Source organism: Podarcis muralis, chromosome 16 (assembly GCF_964188315.1).
Source record: "Podarcis muralis chromosome 16, rPodMur119.hap1.1, whole genome shotgun sequence".
Taxonomy (NCBI): domain Eukaryota; kingdom Metazoa; phylum Chordata; class Lepidosauria; order Squamata; family Lacertidae; genus Podarcis; species Podarcis muralis.
Window position 1 is genome coordinate 2657741 of NC_135670.1, and position 24933 is coordinate 2682673.

Sequence of the window (24933 nt, forward strand, 5' to 3'; positions counted from 1 at the left end):
CTGCTCTCCGGTGGGGAAGCTGGTCCCGATTTCCAGCTGCTGCTCTCTGAGTCCCCTCTGGCCCCTCCTTCCTGAGGTGTTCCCTCTGGCAACCCCCTAGCTCTGACCACGGGAGCCCCTTTCTGTGAATCCTCTGATTCGCTGGAGAGACTTAGAGACCTCGGACGGCTATCATCGCTGACCTCTCCCTCGGATTCCTCTCCCTCGGTCTCTAATTCCTCCCTTTCCTGTCCCTCTGCTCCTGAACCCCTGACATCCATCCCCCCCTCGAAGCCCCCCTTCCCCCCTCCCCTCCTTCCGGTGTGGGTACTGGGTGCTCCGTCGTAGCGGGGGTGCGTGCAGGATACAGTTCGTCCCCCATGTACTCGTCGACGTCGCTCTCCTCTGCTTCCATCTCTCTGTCTCCGTGCTCGAACCCCACGTCTTCCCCCAACACGTCCATGTCCGTCTCGCCCCCCTCCCCCTCTTCGGGTTGTCCCAGCCAAGGACCCCTCAGCCACTTCCTGCGCCACTGCTCCTCTTGTCGATCGTCCCACCAATAAGAGTGGTCTGAGGCAGACCCCGGTGGCGAACCCACCTGGGAGCTCGTGACTGGGGCCTGTTCCTTGTCCGAGGCGAACCCCTGGAATGTGCTGGCTGAAAGAGTGGGTGTGAAGAGCCAGTCGTTGAAATACTCGGCTGGCATGGGCCTGTGTGGGAAGAGGGCATGAAACTCCTCTTTGAGCAGAGGCTCCTCCAAAGCATAGTCCGGTACCCAGCTGTTGGCACTGGCCGGGGTACCCTCTCTGGCTAGGAGATATTCTACTCCCTCTTCCCCCCATCTCGAGTCTAAAATCTCTGTGACCTCGTTGATGTGCCCCCTCCTTGGCGACCCCCCCTTTCTGGGCCCTTCTCTGAGCGGGTCTGGTGCTGTGTCTGGCTCCTGAAATCTATGAGGTGCTTTGTAGGGCGTGAGCACCGATCTATGGAACACCGGATGCATTCTGGAACCCTCCGGAAGAGCCAACCGGAAGGCCACTGGATTGACCTGTGCCTGGACTTGGTAAGGTCCTAGCTGCTTATGTCCTAGCTTCTTCTTCGCTAACGATCTGGTCGGCACTGCTTGCACTGCTAACCAGACCCAGTCTCCCACCTGTATGTCTTCCCCAACTCTTCTGTGCCTGTCGGCCTGCACTTTGTATGCGTGCTTTGCTAGTTCTAACTGCCTCCTGAGTTGTTCGTGGACTTCCTGCAACTCCGACGCTAAGTCTTCCGCTGCCTGTGGCTCCCCCTCCCCCACTCTCTGTGAAGGTTCTCTCTGGGAAGGTTCTGGGATGCCTCCCGTTGTTGGCGAAGAACGGCGTCACCCCCGTCGACACGTGCTTCGTATTGTTGTAAGCGAACTCGGCGAGTGGCAGGTAGTCCACCCATGTCGTGGGCTGCTGATTGGCGTAGCATCTCAAGTACTGCTGCATGATGGCGTTGACCCTCTCCGCTTGCCCGTTGGTCTGTGGGTGTCTCGCCGACGCCAAATTGACTTTGACGTTCAGGATGCCCATCAGCTTCTGCCAGAAGTTCGAGATGAACTGTCGCCCCTGGTCGGAGAGAATAGACCGTGGCAGACCGTGGACTTTGAACACGTGGTCTATGAACAGTTTGGCGGTCTGCTCTGCCGTGGCCACCTTCGCACACGGAATGAAGTGTGCCATTTTAGTAAACATGTCCACCACCACTAGCACTGCTGTCTTTCCCCTCGAGCTGGGCAGATCCGTGACGAAGTCCAGGGCCACCCTCTCCCACGGTTCAGACGGTGTCTGCAGCGGTTCCAGCAGTCCCGCCGGCGGTTTGTGAACTGACTTGGCCCTTTGGCAGGTGTCACATCTCGAGACGTAATCCGCTACTTCCCCCCGCATCTTGGGCCACCAAAAGTCTCTGGCTACTAGTTCGACCGTCTTTTCTTTGCCAAAGTGCCCGGCGGTGGGAGCGTCGTGTAGCTGCTGCAGTACCCTTGCGCGGAGGTCGTCTCCCGGCACGTAGAGTGCTCCCTTGTGGAGGAGCAACCCATCGCGTATCTGGAACTCGTCGGCCTTCGCTGTGCCCCTGTGCACCTCCTCCATCTTGGCCTGTGCGAAGGGGTCTTCCCGCAGCGCGCGACGTACGGCGTCCAGGTCCACGGTTGCCGACGCGCATGCCCACGCTTCCGGTGCGAAAATGTGCTTGGCCGCCGACGGTGCCGCCTCCTCAAGGTATTGCGGCTTTCTAGACAATGCATCCGCCATCACGTTGTTGTCGCCTGGAATGTACTCTATCTTGAAGTCGAAGTCCGCGAAGAACTCTGCCCATCTAATGTGTCTCTGGTTGAGGAACCTAGCCGTGCGCCAGTACTCCAGATTCTTGTGGTCCGTGTGGACCTGCACTGTGTGTCTGGCTCCGATAAGGAAGTGCCGCCATGCCTTGAATGCTGCATGGGATGGCTAGCAACTCCCTGTCCCAGATGGTATAATTCTGCTCTGACTTGCTGAGCTTCCTCGAGTAGAAGGCGCACGGCCTCCAGTCCCCCTGCTGGTCTTGTTGCAACAGGACAGCTCCCACGGCTCTGTCTGAGGCGTCTGTCTCCACTCTCATGGGTCTGCTGGGATTCACATGCAGCAGCTGCTCTTCGGACGCGAAGAGACGCTTGAGTTTCTGAAAGGACTGCTCCGCTTGCTCCGTCCAGATGATTTTCTTCTTCTTGGAGCTGAGCGTGTCGGTGATGGCCGCTGTCTGCATGGCAAATCCCTTGATGAACTTGCGGTAAAAGTTGGCAAAGCCGACAAACCGCTGGACCTCCTTCCGATTGCGTGGGCTTTTCCAGTCCAAAACTGCGCGAACCTTGGCGCTGTCCATGGCGAGCCCCTTGTCCGACAACTTGTAGCCCAGGAAGTCCACCTCCGTCACGTCGAACTGGCACTTCTCCAGCTTGGCGTACAGCCTGTGCTCCTTCAGTCTCTGCAGAACTTCCCTGACATCCCTCTCGTGCACCTCTCGCGATTCTGAAAAAATCAGGATGTCGTCCAGGAAGCATACGCACTTCTTGTAAAGGAGCCCCGCCAGCACATGATGCATAAAGGCTTGGAAACAGTGAGAGCCATTTTGTAATCCGAAGGGCATAACTCTGTATTCGTAGGTACCCAATGGCGTGAACATGGCCGTCTTCCACTCGTCGCCTTCGCGCATGCGAATCAGGTTGTACGCCCCACGTAGATCCAACTTGGTGAAAACGCGTCCTTTCCGCACCGTCGCGAGCAGGTCGTCTATCTTGGGCATGGGGAAGGCTGAGGGCTTGGTTTTCGAGTTTAAAATTCGATAGTCCACCACCAGCCTCCTTTGGGGCGTGTCCCGCTTCTTCACAAAGAATACTGGACTGCCTCCCACCGCTTTTGACTCCCGGATGAACCCACGCTTCAAATTGTGATCTATGAACTCCCTGAGTTCCTGCAGTTCATCCTCAGACATGGAGTACAGTTTCCCAGTTGGCAGCGTCGCCCCCGGCAGGAGGTCAATCTTGCAGTCATAGGGTCTGTGAGGAGGTAGCTTGTCCGCCTCCTTCTCGCAGAATACCTCCAAAAACTCCGCATACTTGAGGGGTACTGCTTGCAGCGTGCCCACCTGTAACTGCGGGTCTTCCTCTTCCCCTTCTGGGCTGGGTATAATGCAGTGTTCCGCACAGTAGGAGGAGCCAAAAGTCAGTTGGCGCTGGTACCAAGCCAATGTTGGGCTGTGCCTGTGCAGCCAACTCATGCCTAATACTACAGGCGTGTCCGACAGTTGGGTGACATTGAAGCTGATGACCTCCCGGTGATTCCCAATTTGCATCACCATCGGCGGCGTCTGCTGCACCACCTGCCCCCCTAGCAGTTCCCTGCCATCCACCGTGACAACCTTCAGGGGCAGCGTGGCTGGCAGTAGCGCTATGTTGTGTTGTTGAATGAATTCCAGTCCTATAAAGTCTGCATTACTGCCAGAGTCAATTGTAATAGGCACTTCTAAGGTGAGTCCATTGGGCAGCTGGAGCGATGCGGTGAGCTGCACCACTGGTTTGGGCGGGAGGGGGTCTGTGGGCTGCAAAATCTCTGGGGACTGCTTCACTGACTCGTCTGGCTGGGCCCCAGTGCCTCCGTTTCCAGCCAGACTCCGTCGTTTCCCTGCTGTGGTTCTCTCTGCTGAGTTGCTTCCAGTACTGTCACTGAAGCTGCAGTGTGCTTGTGGAGCCTCTGGGGACACTCTTTCGCCATGTGCTGTCCACTATCACATATATAGCACTTCCTGTTCCCTCTAGGCAGCTTCGGTTTTACTGCTCCCGGTGTTAAGGCTCTGGTAGCTGAGTGAGCCCTAGCACCGCCAATCTCCATCTGCTCTTCGCCCCCTCCCTGTGGAGGCGTGGACTGCGCACGCGCTGCATCTCTGGGCAAGAGGGGGGGCACTCTCGCTGGTGTGCGTCCCCAACGCCCTTCTTCTTTGCTCCATGGGCGTTCTTCCTGCCTCACCCCAATCGATAGCGCTCTTTCAACCACTTGCTGAGTGGTTGTGGGTCTCTCTCCCCGTGCCATCTCATCCTTGATCTGTGGGCTCAATCCCTCCAAAAAAAGGTCTCTAACTGGCGGAGAATCCTTATCCCAATTCAGTGCGTTGACCAATGCAAAAAACCGGGAATGATACTGCCTTACGCTGGCTTTCCCTTGTCTTAGCCCAAATATGTCTTTCCGGGCAATGTCAATGTCTATGTTTGATAAGAAACAGGAGTCCATTGCCTTAATGAATGCATTTGCGCTTTGGAGCTCTGGATCCTTATCCCTCCACAGATTGCGCAGCCATGCTTTCGCGTCCCCATGCAAATGGGACAAGATAAACCCCACTTTCTCTTGCTCATCTCTAAAGTCTCTATCCAGCAGCTGCAGCGCAAACAGCACGTCTGCTCGGAAATTGGGGTACTGCTGCAAATTCCCATCAAAATGAGATACAATGCTGCCTCCTCTCTTCCCCAACCCAATCCCCTCGGATCTGGGTCCCGGTAGCCCCTGCTTCACAAGCCCTTCCAACCTGGCTTGAAGATCTCTGCAGGCAGCCGCCGCTTCTTCTTCTCTCTTCCTGGATGCGATTATTTCAGCGCTGAGCTGTGTCACCGCTTCTTGCAGGGAAGCTATTTTCTGTTCTGTAGTCATCTCGCCTGACTTTTGTGAGCTCGCAAGGCACCAGTCTTCTGCCCTCCCTGCCTCGCTCCCGTAGCGATGCTTGAGGCGAAGAAAACCGATGAAAATGTGAGACGAGGCTTACTGTCAGAGACTGCCTCCAGGTCCCAGCTCACAGAAGACCAACGCTAGCCAGCAGAACTGTACAAAAGTCTTTATTGAAGTTTAGTTCCCATTTTCGAGCCCTAGCGTGCGTCTCTACGTCTAGACCCTAGACCAGCGAAGCCTCGTCTGAGTCTCCGCCCCCTGTACACCAGTTTAAGACTCTAGCCTTACTCCACCTTCTTCGTTTCTCCTTCCGCCTCTGGGTCCTACTACCCCCCGGGGTGCCTTCCTTCCTGGACGCCTCGGATGCGGACCCCTCGGACTCCTCCCCCTCTCTTCGGCGGGCTTTGGGACCCGGCTCCCTCTCCGGGCTGCTCATTGCGCCACCCTCTTGTACATTTGAACTTGGCGCGCGCGCGCTGCCCCTGACCTTCCTTTTGACCGTTTCCTCGCTCTCTGATGCAGGCGTGGCTAACCCTGACTCATGTCCTTCCGCTGACGGAAAGCTGCCTGCTGCCGATGCCTGGGGCTCCTCCCCCCTACTGCTCTCCGGTGGGGAAGCTGGTCCCGATTTCCAGCTGCTGCTCTCTGAGTCCCCTCTGGCCCCTCCTTCCTGAGGTGTTCCCTCTGGCAACCCCCTAGCTCTGACCACGGGAGCCCCTTTCTGTGAATCCTCTGATTCGCTGGAGAGACTTAGAGACCTCGGACGGCTATCATCGCTGACCTCTCCCTCGGATTCCTCTCCCTCGGTCTCTAATTCCTCCCTTTCCTGTCCCTCTGCTCCTGAACCCCTGACACTGTGTTTTGGGGAGGGGGGCGTTTCCCGGCTCAGTACACAAACAGGGACGCTGATGTGTGCATACACACGCACTTTTCTTTAAGATCATCTCACCGCATCTAGAAAGCTAGCATGTCAGGGTGTAAGCTAGGCTATGGCCCTTATCCTTCAGACGCTAGCTTTCTAAAAGGAAGGGATTTCCATTAACACCCCCCTGAAAAAGCTGCATTATAGATAACTGGCAGGCCAAGAAGAATGAAGGACAAGAACTATTCACCCTGAGATGCTAATCTTCTACATGCAGGGATTTGATTTTATTTTTAAGAGGAGGAGCCTTACCTTATGTGCAGGGGTAAATTTAGAAGTGTGGGTTCCTTTTTGTGAAAGCCACTCGCTGCTGCCTCACAACCATTCCCCTTCTAAGATTTTTCAAGCTTAAAAGTAATGACAAATCTAGACAGCATCTTAAAAAGTAGAGACATCACCTTGCCGACAAAGGTCCGTATAGTAAAAGCTGTGGGTTTCCCAGTAGTGATGTATGGAAGTGAGAGCTGGACCATAAAGAAGGCTGATTGCTGAAGAATGGATGCTTTTGAATTCTGGTGCTGGAGGAGACTCTTGAGAGTCCCATGGACTGCAAGAAGACCCAACCTCTCCATTCTGAAGGAAATCAGCCCTGAGTGCTCACTGGAAGGACAGATCCTGAAGCTGAGGCTCCAAGACTTTGGCCACCTCATGAGAAGAGAAGACTCCCTGGAAAAGACCCTGATGTTGGGAAAGATGGAGGGTGCAAGGAGAAGGGGACGACGGAGGACGAGATGGTGGGACAGTGTTCTCGAAGCTACCAGCATGAGTTTGACCAAACTGCGGGAGGCAATGGAAGACAGGAGTCCCTGGCGTGCTCTGGTCCAGGGGGTCACAAAGAGTCGGACACAACTAAACGACTAAACAACAACAACAACAACAAAATGCAATAAAAACGAGCTTTCCATCTCTTGCTTTGTTGGGAGTCTGCTGAAAACAGGATGAGGGTGGATCTTTTTTGAGCTGGCCACCACCAAAATAATAACGATTTGCCTTCGAACGAAGCCCGTTTCGAGCACTCCTCTAGAGAAAGGGAAGGAGGAAGCAGAGTTTTCAGATAGCCTAGAGCAGTCATGTCCAACTCACAAGAGACTGTGATCTACTCCCAGTATAAAAATTCTGGAAGTGATCTAACCATGAAGGGAGGGGTGGGAAGCTAAAGTTGTTGGCCTTTTTTGGGGGGGGTGAAGCTTTGGCATCTGACGGGAGGACGTTCTACAGGGCAGGCGCCACCACCGAGAAGGCCCTCTGCCTGGTTCTGTGTAACTTGGCTACTCACTGGGAGGGAACCGCCAGAAGGCCCTCGGAGCTGGACCACAGTGTCCGGGCAGAATGATGGAGGTGGAGACGCTCCTTCAGGTATACAGTGGACGCTTGGGTTGCGAACGTGATCCATTCAGGAGGCACACTCTCAACCCGCAGCGCTGCGTCTGCACATGCACAGGTTGCCATTCGGCACTTCTGTGCATGTGCAAAGCACGATTTAGCGCTAATGCGCCTGTGCCAAAACCCAGAAGTAACCTGTTCCAGTACTTCCGGGTTCGGCGCGGTGTGCAATCCGAAAATGCGCAACCTGAAGCATCTGTAACCCGAGGTATGACTGTACTGGGCCGAGGCCGTTTAGGGCTTTCAAGGTCAGCACCAACACTTTGAATTGTGCTTGGAAATGTCCTGGGAGCCAGTGTAGGTCTTTCAAGACCGGTGTTATGTGGTCTCGGCAGCCACTCCCAGTCACCAGTCTAGCTGCCGCATTCTGCATTAGTTGTAGTTTCGGGGTCACCTTCAAAGGCAGCCCCACGTAGAGCGCATTGCAGTAGTCCAAACGGGAGATAACCAGAGCATGCACCACTCTGGTAAGACAATACTCTGGCCCCTGCTGGGGAGGAGATGCAGGACGGTCAGATAACAGGATGCTGATGGGGCTGTAGGGCCAGACTCTGTGGACATCCATGGTGCTTTATATTTACGTTTACCTGAAGGAGCATCTCCACCCCCATCGTTCTGCCCGGACACTGAGGTCCAGCTCCGAGGGCCTTCTGGCGGTTCCCTCCCTGTGAGAAGCCAAGTTACAGGGAACCAGGCAGAGGGCCTTCTCGGTGGTGGCACCTGCCCTGTGGAACACCCTCCCATCAGAGATAAACAACTACCTGACATTCAGAAGACATCTGAAGGCAGCCCTGTTTAGGGAAGCTTTTAATGTTTGATGTATTACGGTATTTTAATATTTTTTGGGAAGCCGCCCAGAGTGGCTGGGGAAGCCTAGCCAGATGGGCGGGGTATAATTAATAAGTTGTTGTTGTTGTTGTTGTTGACCCCCCCCTCTCTCCTGCCCCCTTTCCCCGCTCTTCTGCCCTCAGCTAATGCAGCAACAGGCAGCTCTTGTTGCCACGCACTCTGCCTACCTCAACCCCATGGCGACGATGGCCGCCGTTCAGATGCAGCAGATGGCCACCATCAACCCCAACGGCCTCATTGCCACCCCCATCACCCCCATCACAACCTCCTCAGGTAAGGTTGGGGGGCCAAGGAGGCCCAGACAGGAAATGGGGGGACGTGGGCTCTGCCTCCCTCACAGGGCACACAAACACACAATCGGCACTGTGACCAACCAGGGTTTTCCGGAAGGCGTCCAAAATGTTCCCCACTCCCAATATGTGGTTTTTTCCTGGGAGAAAAAGGTGGGGGGGATTCACCAAGCAGTTTGTTTGTTTCTTTGTTTGTTTGTTTGTTTGTTTGTTTGTTGCGGTCCGAGTCACAGTGCCACTCCCCCGGGCAGTGGCTAAATTTAAGACGTGATTAATAAACTCAAGGAGACAATAATCTGGATTGAAAATGGCCGCAACTTTACTGATTACAGATATAGGTGGATTTTTGGCTTAGGCATAGCCATTCCAGCCCCCCAGACAAAAAAAATATATTAATTACCGTATTTTTCGCTCCATAAGACACACCTGACCATAAGACGCACCTAGCTTTTAGAGGGGGAATGCAAGAAAAAAAATATTCTTTAAAGGGAGCGCTGAGCAGAGCCTGTATGCTCCCTTTCACGAGCCACACGGAGCGTGTGTGCAGCGCTTGCAGGCTTTCCCCCCACGGGCTGCCCTTCTCCCTCCTCAGGGAAAAGCCTCCAAGAGCTGCACACATGCTCCGCATGGCTCTTTAAAGGGAGCGCGGCTCTTGCGGGCTTTTCCGGGAGGTGGGGGAAGGGACAGAGGGCAGCCCCTCTGTCCCTTCCCCCACCTCCCGCAAAAGCCAGGGATAGCCCCGTGAAGCCTCCTCAGGGCAGCGGGATGAAGGCTCCCCGTGGCGTGAAGAGGCTTCGCGTGGCTAAGCCAGAAGCTAGAACAGCGCAGCGCTCCCTCTCGCTGTTCTGGCTTCTGGGATAGCTGCGCAGCCTGCATTCGCTCCATAAGATGCACACACATTTCCCCTTACTTTTTAGGGGAGGAAAGTGCGTCTTATGGAGCGAAAAATACGGTATTTAGTTTTTTTAAGGCAAGGGAACTCAGTTCCCCTGACTTCCTGCTCATAGGCACTCTCAGGCTTCTTGCTATTAAGAAGGAAAGTTCAAATGGGGGGTAGTCAGAGCTCATCTTAAGATGGGGCTATGAGAAGAGACCTGGGCGCAATTCAACCAGAGTCCAAAATATGAGAGGCTCCCTGTTTGTTCTTTTTTCAAATCCATTCCGGTCCTTATGACACCCTTGAAACTTGGTGAGCAGCGGCGAAATTCTAGCTAGAATAGATTATGCAAAGCAGCCGAAAATACGCACGATGTCTTATGCAAAGCCTGGCACCGTTTATTCCCACTGAGGCTTTGCACGCAGATCTGACAGCCTGAGCTGCGTAGAGGAGTAAACTTTGGTGCTTGTGTGATTTCAAGAAGGGCAGACCTCGGGGGTTTATGGACACGAGCGGCTCCATCACGGAGCCCTGGTGAGGTTTCTGGTGCCCCGCCAACCTTTCGCTGCCTTCTTCCACAGGGACCAGCACGCCACCTGCCATTGCCGCCACCCCAGTGTCTGCCATCCCGGCCACCCTCAGCGTCAACGGCTACAGCCCTGTTCCCACGCAGAGCACGGGGCAGCCGGCCTCCGAGGCCATTTACACAAATGGCGTCCATCCATACCCAGGTATCTGAGGCTCACCGGGGTCTCCTTCTCCCTCTGATCACACAAACTCCATCCCCCGTTTTTCGGTCTTTCTTTCCTGGACACCCAAGTCCTTGAGACCACCTAGATTTCACCCCCACACACACAACCCCAAATGCACCACTGTAATCCTATATTAGGGGTTGCGGCGCTCATCTCGCTTTACTGGTCGAGGGAGGCGGTGTACGGCTTCCGTGTCATGTGGCCAGCATAACTAAGCCGCTTCTGGTGAACCAGAGCAGCGCACGGAAACGCCGTTCATCTTACCGCCGGAGCGGTACCTATTGATCTACTTGCACTTTGACGTGCTTTCAAACTGCTAAGTTGGCAGGAGCAGGGACCGAGCAACAGGAGCTCACCTCGTTGTGGGGATTTGAACTTCCGACCTTACGATCGGCAAGCCCTAGGCTCTGTGGTTTAGACCACAGCGCCACCCGCGTCCCTAGAGACTACCTTACACTGTGTTTAAAACCCAAATCGCATTTGGATAGAAACTGTTTCTCAGGCGGCTAGTCCTGGTCTTTATAACCCTGGACCTTCTTCCAGAAGGCAGAAGCTGAAAGAGATCATTTCCCGGGTGCGCACTATTCTGCGCTATCTCTGCAGCTTTCTTATGGCACCTGGAAGCATAGATTTGATCCAAGGTGGGAAGAGTGCACCCAGTTATTTAGCAACAAACCATGGCTGCACAATGTGGTTGGTTCTTAGGAAACAAAACCAGGACCGGCGTGCCGACTTGGAGATATATTTTGTTTTGCTTTGTGTGTGTGAAGCAGGCCATTATAGTCTCATAAATGTGTACTCTTTCCTCTTCGCCCCCTGACACAGCACAGAGCCCAGCAGCCCCCGTGGACCCATTGCAGCAGGCGTACGCCGGGATGCAGCACTATACAGGTATGGAGGGTGGAGAATGGGGATCTATAGGATTCTGGGCCGATATGTCTCCTTTTGCCAAGGCCTCGTTGTCCAGGCAACGCCAGAGACGTGGTGCCTGCTCTATGGCCAAGATGGCGCCAGGGCTGTTGGCTCATTGGCTTTCCCAGAATGCCGCATCTATTACGTCGGGGATGGGGAATGTCTCTGGCACCCCACAGGCTAGTAGCGCTCAGGAACTGTGGGGTTTGTGGTCCAGTGAGATCTGGGAAGGGTCCAGAGAGGAGGGAGAAATTCGGTTTGATTCTGCGGTCGGCGTGAAGCTCCCTCATGCCTACTTCTTGGAATAATGATGGGAACTGAAACACAGCTGTCCTTCAAAGTTTGCATCGCTTCAGATTTTACCATGCAGTTCTCCAAACACAAAAAACGCACAATAGAGGAAAGTGCGCATTTTTAAAAAATATATATTGTATTTAACCATCTATAAGATGCCCCCATGTACAAGATGCCCCCTATTTTGGGGGACTCAGATTTAATAAAATGGGGGAGGGAGAGAGATATCTGTGTATAAGACACTCCCCTAATTTTTTACATTATTTTTTAGGGGGGAAACCTAGTCTTATACACGAAAAAATACGGTATATGCATGAATTGATGAAAACCACCTACAGAAATACTCCCAAGAATGGGGTAAATTGCTGGTTTTTAAAAAGTGTGTGTTAAGGATACCTGCATGTGAAAATGTGTACCTTAGGATAAAATGCTGGCAAGGAAAAAAATGGTTCAGAAATACACAAGATTGGAAACGCTGATAGTTTTGTCCATTCCTAGAAGGGCAGGGTGCCCGCTCTGTGCCTTAAGGTTTTCTGCCTGGGCAGTGCCTGCAATGTGTTCTTCCCCAGGTCGGGCAACACCGCAGGCCTGTCGCTCTCTCTCTGCCCCTGTTGCTTGGCTGATGTGAGGAGCTTAGGCTTCACTCTGCCCCACTTCCCCCCACAGCCGCCTACCCTGCCGCCTACGGACTGGTCAGCCCGGCCTTCCCGCAACAGCCAGCCACCATCATCGCCCAGCAGCCGCCTCCACAACAGCAGCAGCAGCAGCAGCGGGAAGGTAGGTGGGTCACCGAGCCCCTTTCCCCACCCACCCCACAGCTGCCGTTGATTTGCAGACATTATTTCCATTATTTCCTGTGGAGGTCTTGAGGCACCGGCAATGTCTCGCTTTCGATACAATAATCTTTATTGTCATTGTCCCATACAGAACAACGAAATTGAAAAAAATCTACATCAGACATTCAAAAACCAACAAGTCTGCAATCCCAGCCTGGTTAGCCCCCTAAAAACTCTGGTACCCCATAATTAAATACAATATACTCCCACAGAGACTCCTTAGGTAAAGGTAAAGGGACCCCTGACGATTAGGTTCAGTCGTGGCCGACTCTGGTGTTGCAGCGCTCATCTCGCTTTATTGGCCAAGGGAGCCGGCGTACAGCTTCCGGGTCATGTGGCCAGCAGGACTAAGCCGCTTCTGGCGAACCAGAGCAGTGCACGGAAACGCCATTTACCTTCCCGCTGGAGCGGTACCTATTTATCTACTTGCACTTTGACGTGCTTTCGAACTGCTAGGTTGGCAGGAGCAGGGACCAAGCAACGGGAGCTCACCCCGTCGCGGGGATTCAAACTGCCGACCTTCTGATCGGCAAGTCCTAGGCTCTGTGGTTTAACCCTCAGCGCCACCCGCATCCGAGAGACTCCTTACAATGTGTTTAAAACCAAAATCACGTTTGGATAGAAACTGTTTCTCAGACGGCTAGTCCTGCCCTTTATAACGCTGTACCCTTTTCCATCTAAATGTTACAGGGTGTGTGGATTGCACAGCCAGCTCCCTCTGTGTTCCAGCATGTTCTCAATGAACAATTCTTTCTCTCTCTCCTCCCTCCCTCCCGCCTTCCTTTATCCCGAAACATGGCCGTCCTCTCCCAGGTCCCGAGGGCTGTAACATCTTCATCTACCACCTGCCGCAGGAGTTCACAGACTCCGAGATCTTGCAGATGTTCCTTCCCTTCGGAAACGTCATCTCCGCCAAAGTCTTTGTGGACCGGGCCACCAATCAGAGCAAATGTTTCGGTAGGGATAGCCTAGCGGGGTTCCGGGGGAAGAGAATAGGGTCCCCCCAAATCATGGGGGACCGCAATCCACAGAGGCTAAAAACCAGCGGCCTTCTCGCACTTGGCACGCAGAGAGAGAAACATCCTGCTAGTGTGCCTTCTCCACCTTCCTCATAGGGACTATCAACTTAAACCTTTGCTTTAGAAACCAAGCCAACAAGGGGTGGGTTCTACGGAGGGGGGGGACGGTCTCCGTCTGCATGCTGCGAGGTCACAGCAGGCCCTCGCCCACCCCATCCTCCCTTCTCCTTGTCCATTTCCCCTCCGCCTTTTGCAGGATTCGTAAGTTTTGACAATCCCGCCAGCGCTCAGTCTGCCATCCAGGCCATGAACGGTTTCCAGATTGGGATGAAACGCCTCAAAGTCCAGCTCAAGAGGCCTAAAGACGCCAACCGGCCCTACTGAACCGGCTGCCCATCAGGTGGGTTTTCCCCCCTTCCAAGGCGAGGGAGCTTAGGAGACACTGCTGGGGCAGACGGGCCTATTGGGCATCGTTCGTCTGCCGAGGGTTGGAGGGAGGGCACCGCAGCGCCACGACACCTGACCCCCACGCCCCGGAAGTCCCTCAAAATGCATTGGTTGGCCGGTTGCAAGGATCCGAGAGGGAAATAGCAGCGTAAAAGCTCTTCCGAGAAAGCTTGTTTTCCTTAACTCCTGGCCCATCGACCCCAATGCCTTCCTGCTGGAGTAGCTTCTTTGAGGGACATGTTGATGAAGCACCCAACAGGCCCAGAGAGCTCAAAATGCAAAATATCTCTCTTTACACAATTGCACCAGTTGCTGCAAGCCCATGTTTCAACCCGCTGTCAAGTTTTGGCTGGGGGTCTTACCAGAGTCCACAGGAGAGCACCGAGCACCAAGGCCAGGGGGAGAGGAACCTGTGACCGTCCAGAGGCGGCCGGGCTACAACTTCCATCACCATCCCTGCCCATTGGGGCCACGCTGGCCGCTGGGGCTGTTGGGAGTTGGAGTCCAGCAATACCTGAGGTTGGGGGCCACAGATTGCCTCTTCGTTGTACTGTGTGTTCTGGCCGACATTATTCTGCACAGTGTCCTCCCAGCCATTAGGGGGCGACACCAGTGGCGTAGCGTGGGTTGTCAGCACCCGGGGCAAGGCAAGTAATTTGCGCCCCCTAACCCGTGGATTTGCGCACCCTAACCCCCAGATGTTGCACCCAGTGCGACCGGCCCCCCCTGCACCCCCCACGCTACGCCACTGGGCGACACAGTCCTGGTCATATTTTTTGGGGGGGTGGCAGATGTTTCAAAGTGGAGGGGGCAGAGAAGGCAATATTTAAATCTGTGCTCAACCCAGTTCTAAATACAAGGAGAGTACGGGGACGTTTAGCCAGCCTTAGCAGAGCAGAGTTGGCAAGATCTCAAATTAAGCATTTGTGCTCTTGCATTTGAGAGTGAGGGGGCCTGGACAAGTGTGGGGGCACTGGGGGGGGGCAGCAGCAGAAACAGCTAACAGCGCTGAGGAGGCTGCCGCCAGAGCCATCTTTATTTACCCAGAATGCCTCTGGTGATACTTCTCTTTGCCTCGCTGTGGCTGAGCTCTGCACCTTTGCAAAGGTTTGCAATTTTCGGAAAAGAGAAGGTCCGCGCCAGCCACAGGGCGCCTCCTCTGAGGCCGCTGGGCCTGCTACTGCTGCTGCTGTTGTATTTCTGCACGAGTTCCTGGTCTGGGCAGACAGAGAGACACAGGCACCAGGTCTAGGGGTCCCAGGGTGACAGGGCACCCACACACAAAAAAGAATCACGGGTGCTTAGCACCCACAGTACAGGGCTGTGACACGACTTCCGGTTTCTACCAGACAACGTCGGAGACCCTGCCAGCCCTCAGAAGCGCCGTGACGCCATGATGTCATGTTACGTCACCCTTGGGCACCCATAACCTGGGGCTCAAGTCAGCGCCCCTAAGAGAGACCACGCGCAGCCTCCTCTAAAGGCTTCAAGAGCAATTGGACAGTCCAATCCCAGCCGTTGCGGATGTATATTTTAGGGTGGAGGCTCAATGGAGACCTGCATGTGAGGAGGGTTCGGGGAGAGAGGACAGGAGTCACTAGTGTCTAGGTGTGGCATGACATCCACCCCCATCGTTCAGCCCGGACACAGAGGTCCAGCTCCGAGGGCCTTCTGGCGGTTCCCTCATTGCGAGAAGCAAAGCTACAGGGAACCAGGCAGAGGGCCTTTTCGGTGGTGGCGCCCGCCCTGTGGAACGCCCTCCCACCAGATGTCAAGGAAATAAACAACTACCTGACATTTAGAAGACATCTGAAGGCAGCCCTGTTCAGGGAAGTTTTTAATGTGTGACATTTTAATGTATTTTTCATCTTTGTTGGAAGCCGCCCAGAGTGCCTAGGGAAACCCAGCCAGATGGACAAATAATAAATTATTATTATTATAACCTGTCACACCATGCCTTTGCTCTCGTTCGCATTTCCCCACCTACAGATAAATCTCTCCAGGTGTGAAGCTTCTTTGTCAGGTGTTGGTGAGGGTGGCCCTCTTGTGCAGGGCATCGCCCCAGGTGACCCTTCTGGGATGTTGTTTTCAAATCAAGGAAATCTTGTATGCGCGCGTGTTCTCTCCTCCTGGTATGTTTAAATTTCAGGAGTCAATTCTGGGATGTTGTCTCCTCCAACACCCCCCTCAATCAGTTATGGCCCACTTTCCATTCTGGAGTGTTACAAATTCATTCTTTTTAACCCAAGGAGTTGGCAAAAAGTTCAACAGAGGCTTTGGTAAGCTGGATTGCAGACAGCTATGTTGGCCTAGTTGCCCAGGGCAAGTAAGGATCATCTCCAGCTGATAAGCTGGAAAAGCATTTTATATATATATGGTTTCACCATCTCAGCCCTGCTTTTCGGGGAGAAGATGTGGTTGGGTTTCAGAGTAGTGTCAGAAATGAGTTTGGACAGGTGGGGGTCGTTTTTTCGTTTGTTTGTTTTTTAAGGGAACAAATGAAGATTAAAAACATTTGTAGAACTGTTTGCCCGGCAGCTTGGTGAAATTGAGAAAGGTGCAATGGAGATGAACATTATTTTTTGAATAGTGGATTTGTATAATTAGTCATATCAGATTGTGCCTCGCCACCAGTCTCACTTAAGGACCATTGTCAGTTGTGGGTTGTGCTTTGGGGGGGGTTAAGCCAGGGGGGGGAGTCTAATATCCTTTGCAGTGACTGGGACTGGTTCCCCCACACCTGTCCTAAAAGAATCAAGGGACAATTTTTCTTTAAAAAGGAAAGTTGTGACAACGCAATCCATACATTTTCTTCCCAATGCATGCTGGGAGTTTACAAGTGACCAGAGTCGAAACCTCCCTGTCTCGTGTCTTCTTTCCATGTGTCAGTAAGCAGTGTCGTTTTCCTTTGACTAAATGTCCTTTTTATTTTATTTTTTTAGAAAACCCTTTTCTTATCGGTGAAGTTGCAAAAAAAATAATAATTTAAAGAACCGTTCGTTTTTCCACGCGCGCACACACACACACACAAAAACAAACGAAAAGAAAACCAAACTCCCGTTTTTTTTTCTTTGCTGCTCAAAACCACGCCCACCCACCCCTCCCTCCCTCCCTCCCTCCCTCCCTCCGACAGGGTGTTGCAATCATATCTTGAGACGACTCTGTTGCTAAGCCAACCCCTTCGCCTGTCGCGAGAGACGTAGCTCCGCCCCCCCTTGTAAGTTGCATCCTCTGGAATGAACAAAAAGAAAAGTGATTGTTATTATTATTCTTTATTATTTGGAAAGAACAAACAAACAAAAACGTCATGTGATCCGAGCTGCACTCTTTTTGCATGACGTCTGCGTGGTTTAGCGTTTACTGGATGTGCCGTGAGTTTCTGGAACGTAGTTTTCGTTTGGTGAACTTATCTCCCCCTCCTTCCTTTTCCCCCCTTCCCATGCCTCCCCCTGCACAACAAGCCCCCCCCTCCACCACACAAACACACACAGGGGCCCCTGCACCCACACATCACCCCATCTCTGTCCCCAAACTCCAAAAAAGAGAGTCTCAATTCAATTTTGAACTGGGCACCACCTCTGCCCCTTCCATCCCTTAAGACTCCAAGATGCCGCACCTGAGAACACGGCCTCACCCTCCAATTTACCTGTATTTGGTTTCGGTCACCTTTTCTACCGCTGTCGTCACCATATCGCTGTGGCCTGTTCTTTTCTATGATTTTCTTGCCTGTGCTGTGTGTTGTTCCTTTTTTTCTTTTGCCTGTCTGTACGGTTGTTTCTTAATCTCTCAGACGCATTTGGCTGGTGGCTCTGTGCAATTGGTTTGTGCTTTTTGTTCTGTGGGCGAATGTAAAAAAAATTATTACAAAGTTTTCCTCTCCCACCCACTCCCTGATCCTGTCTCTCCCCCCCCCCCCCCGAAAAAAAAACCCACCTTCCACCTTTGCTACATGGGGTCTCAGGCACACTCGACACACATTTTGTACCTGTAAACTAGGCAGCCAGACCTCCCACCCTTGTAAATTGGATAGGAAGATGGGGCCACACAGCTGTCAATCGCAGTGACATCCAAGGCAACAGGGTGACCAAATACAATGATATGATATCAATATACACTCTTTATATAATATGAAATATATGAAATCCATTAAGAGTGCATATTTTGTGACTTTTAGAGATTCATAAGTTTTCTGTTTATGTGATTTCATATATTTCATATTATATAAAGAGTGTACCGTATTTTTTGCTCTATAGGATGCACTTTTTCCCCTCCAAAAATTAAGGGGAAATGTGTGTGCGTCCTATGGAGCGAATGCAGGCTCCTTGGCTTCAGCGATAGCAACGTGAAGCCTCCGAAGCGCAGAGGGAGCGCTCCCTCCGCGCTCCGGAGGCTTCGTGTTGCTTTTGCTGAAGCCTGGAGAGCGAGAGGAGTTGATGCGCACCAACCCCTCTCACTCTCCAGGCTTCAGGTTTCTTTTTCTGAAGCCGGGAGAGCAAGACTCTCCTGGCTTCAGCAGAGAGGGAGAGCTGCGCAGCACCCCTTCAGCCAAGCGGGAGGAGAACTGGAAGGGGCTCTGTTTCTCCTGCCACTTCGTTGAAGGGGCGCTGAGCAGAGAGGGGGAGAATTTTTTTCCTTGTTTTCCCCCTGTAAAACAAGGTGTGTCCTATGGTCGGGTGCGTCCTCTATACCGAAAAATACGGTATATTGATATTGTATCATTGTATTTGGTCATCGTGTTGCCTTGGATATTATTGACTATTGTTTGCAACACAGGGGTTAAATTGTTTGGTTAATCGCAGCGACATTACAAGACGCCGCATTTTGAAGCGTTTTGTTGGGACTGCAAAGCATAGCACAGAGCTACGTGGAAGCAAAGAAACCGCACACTGTATTTTGGCCGCCTGCAAACTGAACAGGACCCCTCTGCTCACCAGCTGACAAACAGGGTCCAATCCTGCCAGCTGCAGGGGTCTGATTTGCCAGCACATTGCCCACAGTGACATCAGCTGGATGACAGGCAGGTGTGGTCTGAAGAAAACCACTTTGGAGGCCAACTTGGGCGCACACACCCAAGGCAGGCCAAGACTGAGTTCACTTGCCCACCGGGTTTAGGTACATAGTGCCAATTTGATGACTGCAGAATAAGCCCCGTATTTTTCGCTCCAGAAGACGCACCTGACCATAAGACGCACCTATTTTTAGAGGGGGAATGCAAGAAAAAAATATTCTTTAAAGGGAGCGCTGAGCAGAGCCTGTATGCATCCCAGGCTCTGCTCAGCGCTCCCTTTCATGAGCCGCACGGAGCGTGTGTGCGGCGCTTGCAGGCTCTTGGGGGCTTTTCCGGGAGGTGTGGGAAGGGACTGAGGGGCTAAGACAGAAGCTAGAACAGCGAGAGGGAGCACTGCGCAGCACTCCCTCTCGCTGTTCTGGCTTCTGGGATAGCCGCGCAGCCTGCATTCGCTCCATAAGACGCACACACATTTCCCCTTACTTTTCAGGAGGGAAAAAAGTGTGTCTTATAGAGCGAAAAACACGGTACCCGGTGAAACGGGTCAGAAGCTGTTCCCATCACAAACAAGGGTTTTGCAGGAGGGCTTCCAAACTACCTTAGTGATTTGGAGCACAGGACTGAGAACAGCAGAAAAGGGGGGGGTTGCGTCATATTCCACGAGTTCGTGCCCCTCCCCAAATTGCATACATTAGTTTGGGGCAAAAGGAACAGACACAAGTCAACGCTCCTGTGTGGCAAAGGTGGTTCTCTCCCCCATCCCTCCCCCCCCCAAAAAAACACCCTGTGGGCTGTGATCACAATTCACCCACCCCCTCAAAACTCACGGTCCTCTTCCCCACCCTCCCTCCCTGACCCCCATTGGACTGCCTGCCTGCCTGACCCACCGCCCTACTCCGTCTCCATCTCTTTGACCTGCTGCATGAACCCCTTTCTCTCCCCCCCGGCCCCCTATTTTTCATCACTCCCTTTTGCGAACCTATTGGGTACCACTGCCATCCATCCATCCCAGAGATTCCCGATTGGCTGTTCCACGGCAACCGTTGCCGCCCGCGGAATCTCTTATCCCGATGTGTTGTTGTGCTTGGCCGGCCGGGCTGTTCTTGCCCATGGGAATCCCCAGCTTCCAAAAAAAGGCCTCTACCTTTTCTTTTCTCGTCGTCGTTCTTTATTGTCGTCGTGGGTTCTTCCCGTGTGTTTGCTTTCTTTCTTTTTGTCGTCGTCGTTGGTGCGTGCGTGCGTGTGTGTGTGTGTCTGTATATCTAGTTGCTAAAAAATGAAGCATCGTGGGGTGGGGCTCGTGGCCAAGGCCGTGTGGAGGCCGGACCCCCCCAGTGATGGGCTCCACAGGGCGGCTTCTCGACGGGGGTGGGGAGCGAGGCCGGTCACCCTGGTCATTTCAAACCACCAGGCACAACAGACCCACCCACCAAAAAAAGGAGGGTCGTTTTCTGCTTCCACCGCTCCCATGACTGCAACATTCTTTAAAGAACTTTCTCGGGTGGATTATCGTGGCTACAAGCCGGGGTTTTAAGATGGGGGAGTCAAAGCCCAAGGCCGGGGGAAAGGTGGAATAATGCAAGGGTTATCCTTAAGACCAAAACAGAGTTCGGGGCAGAGGTTAAGAAAAGGGGGGAGTCTTCCCTGACCACAATTTATAGGAGCCAACTGCCTCCTCCAGAGATGCAGGAGGGATGGAATATGGCAACCTGAGAGCAGGGTTCGGCCCACCACTCTCGATAAAAAGCCAAAACGCCGGCAAGTCCCCAAAGCGGATCAGGTTCCTCGTCGGCTGCCATCTTGCCGTTCTCCGTGGCCTTTGGAGACACGGCAAAATGGCAGAACAGAACTAATTGGATGGTCCTAAGCGGGTGCTTTGTGCTAGAGGGGGCTCTGTCTGCTGGACTCTTGGGACGGTGTTGGTGGGGAACAGAGGGGAATTTGCCCTGCTTTGTGGGGTGGAGGCAGAGAGACAGAAAGGAGTAAGAGAGACGATCTGACTCACCATCAGCGCCATTGCCTCGTCCTGCAAATCTAACCGCAGGCGTTTTTCTGTGGCTATTCCTAAAAGGTTCTTATTACTATTATTAATGTACATTTACGGAGTGCAGACCAGCTGCCTTCACCCTGGGGGTTTCGCTGGCATTTTTGAATGCAAATCCACCCAATTCGCACCGTCCGAAATGAGACGTGAACCGAAACGCAGCAATCCTACAAAAATTCGTGCTTCTCCAAACTTTGCAGTGCAAAATTCTCCAGCCGTGTCCAAAAAAAGCATATATTACTAGATAGTAGTGTGCACCAAGATGCAAACTTTAGTGTGAATCACACACAAACAAATGCATTCGATTCGTGGAAATCGCTTGCAAAGATGTGCCCGTTGTTAGTCCAAACCTCGTACAACAATGTGAACGCAATGAAAAATTCACTCCTAACACGAATTTTTGCAAGGTTTTCTTTAAAAGAAATAAAGAATTTGCAAATTGCTGAGGAACATGTGGAGAACTGAATTTAAGACTGGGGGAAATGAAAAAGTGAGAGAGCAAAAATGGTCGGATCCTTCCATCCTTACTTGACCGCTCAAAATTTACTAGCCTGATGTTTTTAATCATAGCTGCGTTGTTCGGCCAGGGAAGGAATCGCAACACACCCTCAAAATGAGATTTATTGACATACTGTACACCCTCTGGCGCAGTCAGGGGGGGCGAGGACTCCAGAGGCCGGGGGAGCCTCTTCTGCGGCCCCCCAAGTGGGAAGGAGCTGCAGAAGACGCAGCCTATTCAAACATGGCCGCCTCACCCAGGTTGGGCAGAAATCAAGGGGAAGATTTCGATCCCAGGACTCCACGCAAACCACCCTCCTCTGTCTGCATGTCCTAGGCTTCCGGGCACCTCAGATTCTCTGTGACCCAGTGGCTTCAGCTGGAAAGAAAGACGTTTAATATATATATCTTTGTTCTTTTTCTGTTGTTTGTTTCCCCTTTTCTCTCTCTTTTTCTAGGTCTGGAGCTTACTGGAGGAACAAAGCCCCCTTGATGTTCTCCCCATCCCTCCTGCCCCCTTCCTCTCTTCCTCTGCTCTTCTTCCTCCTCGTAGATAATAGGAAAGCCACTTGCTCTCTGAGCTCGAGGGGCACAGATTTCCTCACTGGCCAGAGACCCGGAATAACCCCCTTCAGCTGCGCCGACCAAGCCCCTCTTCGAAGACGGGATGAGCGATGAGACGGGCTCACTATATATCTCTCTCTCTATATATATATCCCCTTCTGCCAGCCACAGGGCTTTCCCCACTCCATCCACTCCAATCCTTGCCCCCTCCCTCCCCCCGACCCAGCCAAGAAACACTGCATTGTGGGAAGCGGAGTCACCAAGACATGCAGCTCAAGAAAGCCCTGCTTAAAATAATAATTTAAAAATCAAGATTCAAAGTGGAAGAAAAAGGCGATCTCCTTTAGGAAGAGGTCAGCTTGGACAGAAGACACGCCAAGAAAGATGGACTCGGGACCAATCCGGAGAGGAACCCAGCCTCACCTTTGGGGTCCTCAGCCCTTTTGCTCTCGCACTGTTAGGGTGCAGCAACCTAGGGACTTGGGGGCATAGAAATGGACCAATATAGGGGTTTGCAGGCAGCTTGTGGGCCTCCGATAATCCACTCTCCACCCAATTTCTTACACCGATCCAGGCAACCTCTCAGGAGGTGAGAGAAAGCTTTGCTCAAACGGAAAGGTTGGTTTTTTGGGACCATGCAGGCCAGTGTAAAACAACCCAGCCCCAAAGGAGCTCTGCAGGAGTTGCTGCCCTGAGAGTGCCTCCTCGGGAAATCTCAGACCAGGGCCTCATACAGGGGTGCAACGAGGCAGCCTCCCCTGCAAGCAGCTTTTTGGGGGGGAGGTGGGGGGTTCTGGTGGATACTCACCGCTGCAAATATCAGCAACCTGCCCACCATTTAGGAGTGGAAACCTTGAATCATACGATGCAGGCATGCAAGAGATTATAGGTGCCGATATTTTTCAGATACGCTGCTGTTTAAAGCCACAGGAGCACTGGTGGAAATGCAGCCGTCCTCACCCTAAAGAAACGTCCTGTCCAGACCCGCTCTCCCCACTGGGCTTTGAAAGAGCATGTCATTATATTCCCCCACCCCCGGAAACAACAACCCCAAATCGCTCTCCCTCTTCTCTTCTCCTGGAAACTTATCGCCGCCCGTCGTATCTGCGTTTGGGGTGGATGGATCAGAGCGGAAACTTATATTTTTTCATATCAAAGGGAAATGTGCCTCTCCTCCGCCCCCCAAGTATCTTGGTATTGCCATTCAGGGATCCAGAAATGCTTCGAGGATGGAGGAAACCTCAAAGAGGAAGGAGGGGGTCAAAATAACCCAACAATTGGACAAACAAACTTTTTGTTTTGAGTCTAAAGATGGCATGTGGGGCTCCGGTGACCCCAGCCGAAGTGATTAAGACACAGAAACAAAAACTTGAAGGCTTTTCTGGTTGTGTTAGGAGAGGGCCTCTCTGGAAAAAGAGCCACATGCAAACCTGAAATTAAACCCAAACTCTTTGGCCACCGTTTCCTGCACCAAAAACCACCCAGTGGGGAAAATGGAAACACCTGGTCTTCAAGTATCTAGCCAGCCAGAACTGGAGGGCAATGGAAATGGGATACTCCTTCCCGTTGCCATTCAGCGCATCCCTCACAAGATGAGCAGAGACAGACAGACTGGACGCAGCCTATGCCCCATGAAGAGGCCGGCTGCAAGATCTCTGAGTTGCCCACCTCTCCAAATCAGCCCCAACACTCTCTCCAAATCAGCCGCGAGGTTGCCGCCAAAACTTACCAACATTCCTGAAGCCACCTGCGTCCATTTCGGCCAAAAGATCTTTTGGATTAACCACATTTTCTGCCAGCTGCGTCACAGCTAATCTTTCCGCTCATCCCCCTCCCGCCATGCCAATCCATTCTTTGGTTTCTCGGGGAGGGCGAAAGAAAGGCAAATAAAAAAATCTCTAGAGAAACCAGACCTTAACCTTCATATCTCCATATCCAAACATGTGAGGAGGGCCAACTGCAGTTTTATACACCCGGTTGTCCTGCAGGGCCATAACACAGAGCTGCTGTCCAGACCTTGTTTGTTTGGGTGGTGATCCGAGGGCACGGAACGGACTCAACGCTCGCCGAGAGGGCAAGTCAAAGGATGCTCACCAAAGCTGGATCTCCAAAACACAGGGTGTCTCTTCCTAAGTTAAGCTCCTTGCTTACCAGAAATTCCCCGTTCTCGGTACTGACTGAATTACCCATTCCTTATCTTTCTGCTCTGTCAGACCCCAGACCCAAAATACTTCTCTTCCCTTTCTGCTTAAACACACCCCACGCTCACTCTCCCCTCTTGAGTAGTTTGGTGTGTGTAAAGTTAACCCAACAAGCCCAGAGACCGAAACCTACTCATGACTCTTCCGCTTGCCCCCACTGCAAAACAGAAGGTCTTTGTCCTTCCTTGTCTTTATTTTGACCTATGTCTCCCCTAAGGATGGAGGGCTGGGGATATCAAACCATAATCTCTCTCTCTCTCCCTCCGTGCTCAGAAACCTTTCATGCTCACAAGCGCTCTGAAATCAAGGTTATATACCATGAGGAAGGAAAGAGAAGAAAAAAGAAATATATGTTTACAAGTCTCTTTTGCTGATCCAGTAATTGTAAATAATTCCATTGCGATTAGCTGCAATTAAATTTTAAAAAAGGGTTTCCTATCCATCACCATGTTAACTTTTCTGATTTTAGAGGATTTTTTAATCTTTCTTTCTCTTTCTCTCTTTGTCCCTCTCTCTTTTTCTTTTCTTTTTCCCTTCTAGGGAGGTGGGAGGTGGGTTTACTACTTGGACATTTTATTTAGAAGGAGAAAAGGGAAAAAATGAGGGAAAAAATAAAGAAGGGGGGGACCCCCAAAATCAGAAGAACTTTTAGTGATGAGGAATTTTAAGAAAAAACGAAGAGTTGGATTATATGTTTCAGACAATATCAATGCTTAAGTTATTGATTATTTATTGCCACTTTTAATAATTTAATTTTTTTCTGTCTAAATAAAATTAAATGAAAAGCAAATCCAATCTGTGTTGCCATCACTTAGAGGTACTGTAGTAGTTATGAAAAGTTG

General features: G+C 52.2%; 1 protein-coding gene across 3 annotated transcripts in view; it reads left to right on the forward strand.

Annotated features, from left to right (window-relative positions):
* The window catches only part of CELF3 (CUGBP Elav-like family member 3), an 85730-nt gene extending 60849 nt beyond the window's left edge, over positions 1–24881 (forward strand). For 2 of the 3 annotated variants that reach the window (XM_077920797.1, XM_077920796.1), the window contains exons 7-13: positions 8472–8622; positions 10098–10247; positions 11094–11159; positions 12141–12251; positions 13124–13267; positions 13586–13729; positions 21785–24881. In XM_077920797.1, coding sequence (XP_077776923.1) covers positions 8472–8622; positions 10098–10247; positions 11094–11159; positions 12141–12251; positions 13124–13267; positions 13586–13713 — 750 coding nt within the window. In that variant the 3' untranslated portion in view covers positions 13714–13729; positions 21785–24881. Of the gene's footprint in view, positions 1–8471; positions 8623–10097; positions 10248–11093; positions 11160–12140; positions 12252–13123; positions 13268–13585; positions 13730–16909; positions 16994–21784 lie in introns of all 3 variants that reach the window. The other variant, XR_013391064.1, reaches the window with a different exon arrangement.
* The last annotated feature ends 52 nt before the right edge of the window (positions 24882–24933 follow it).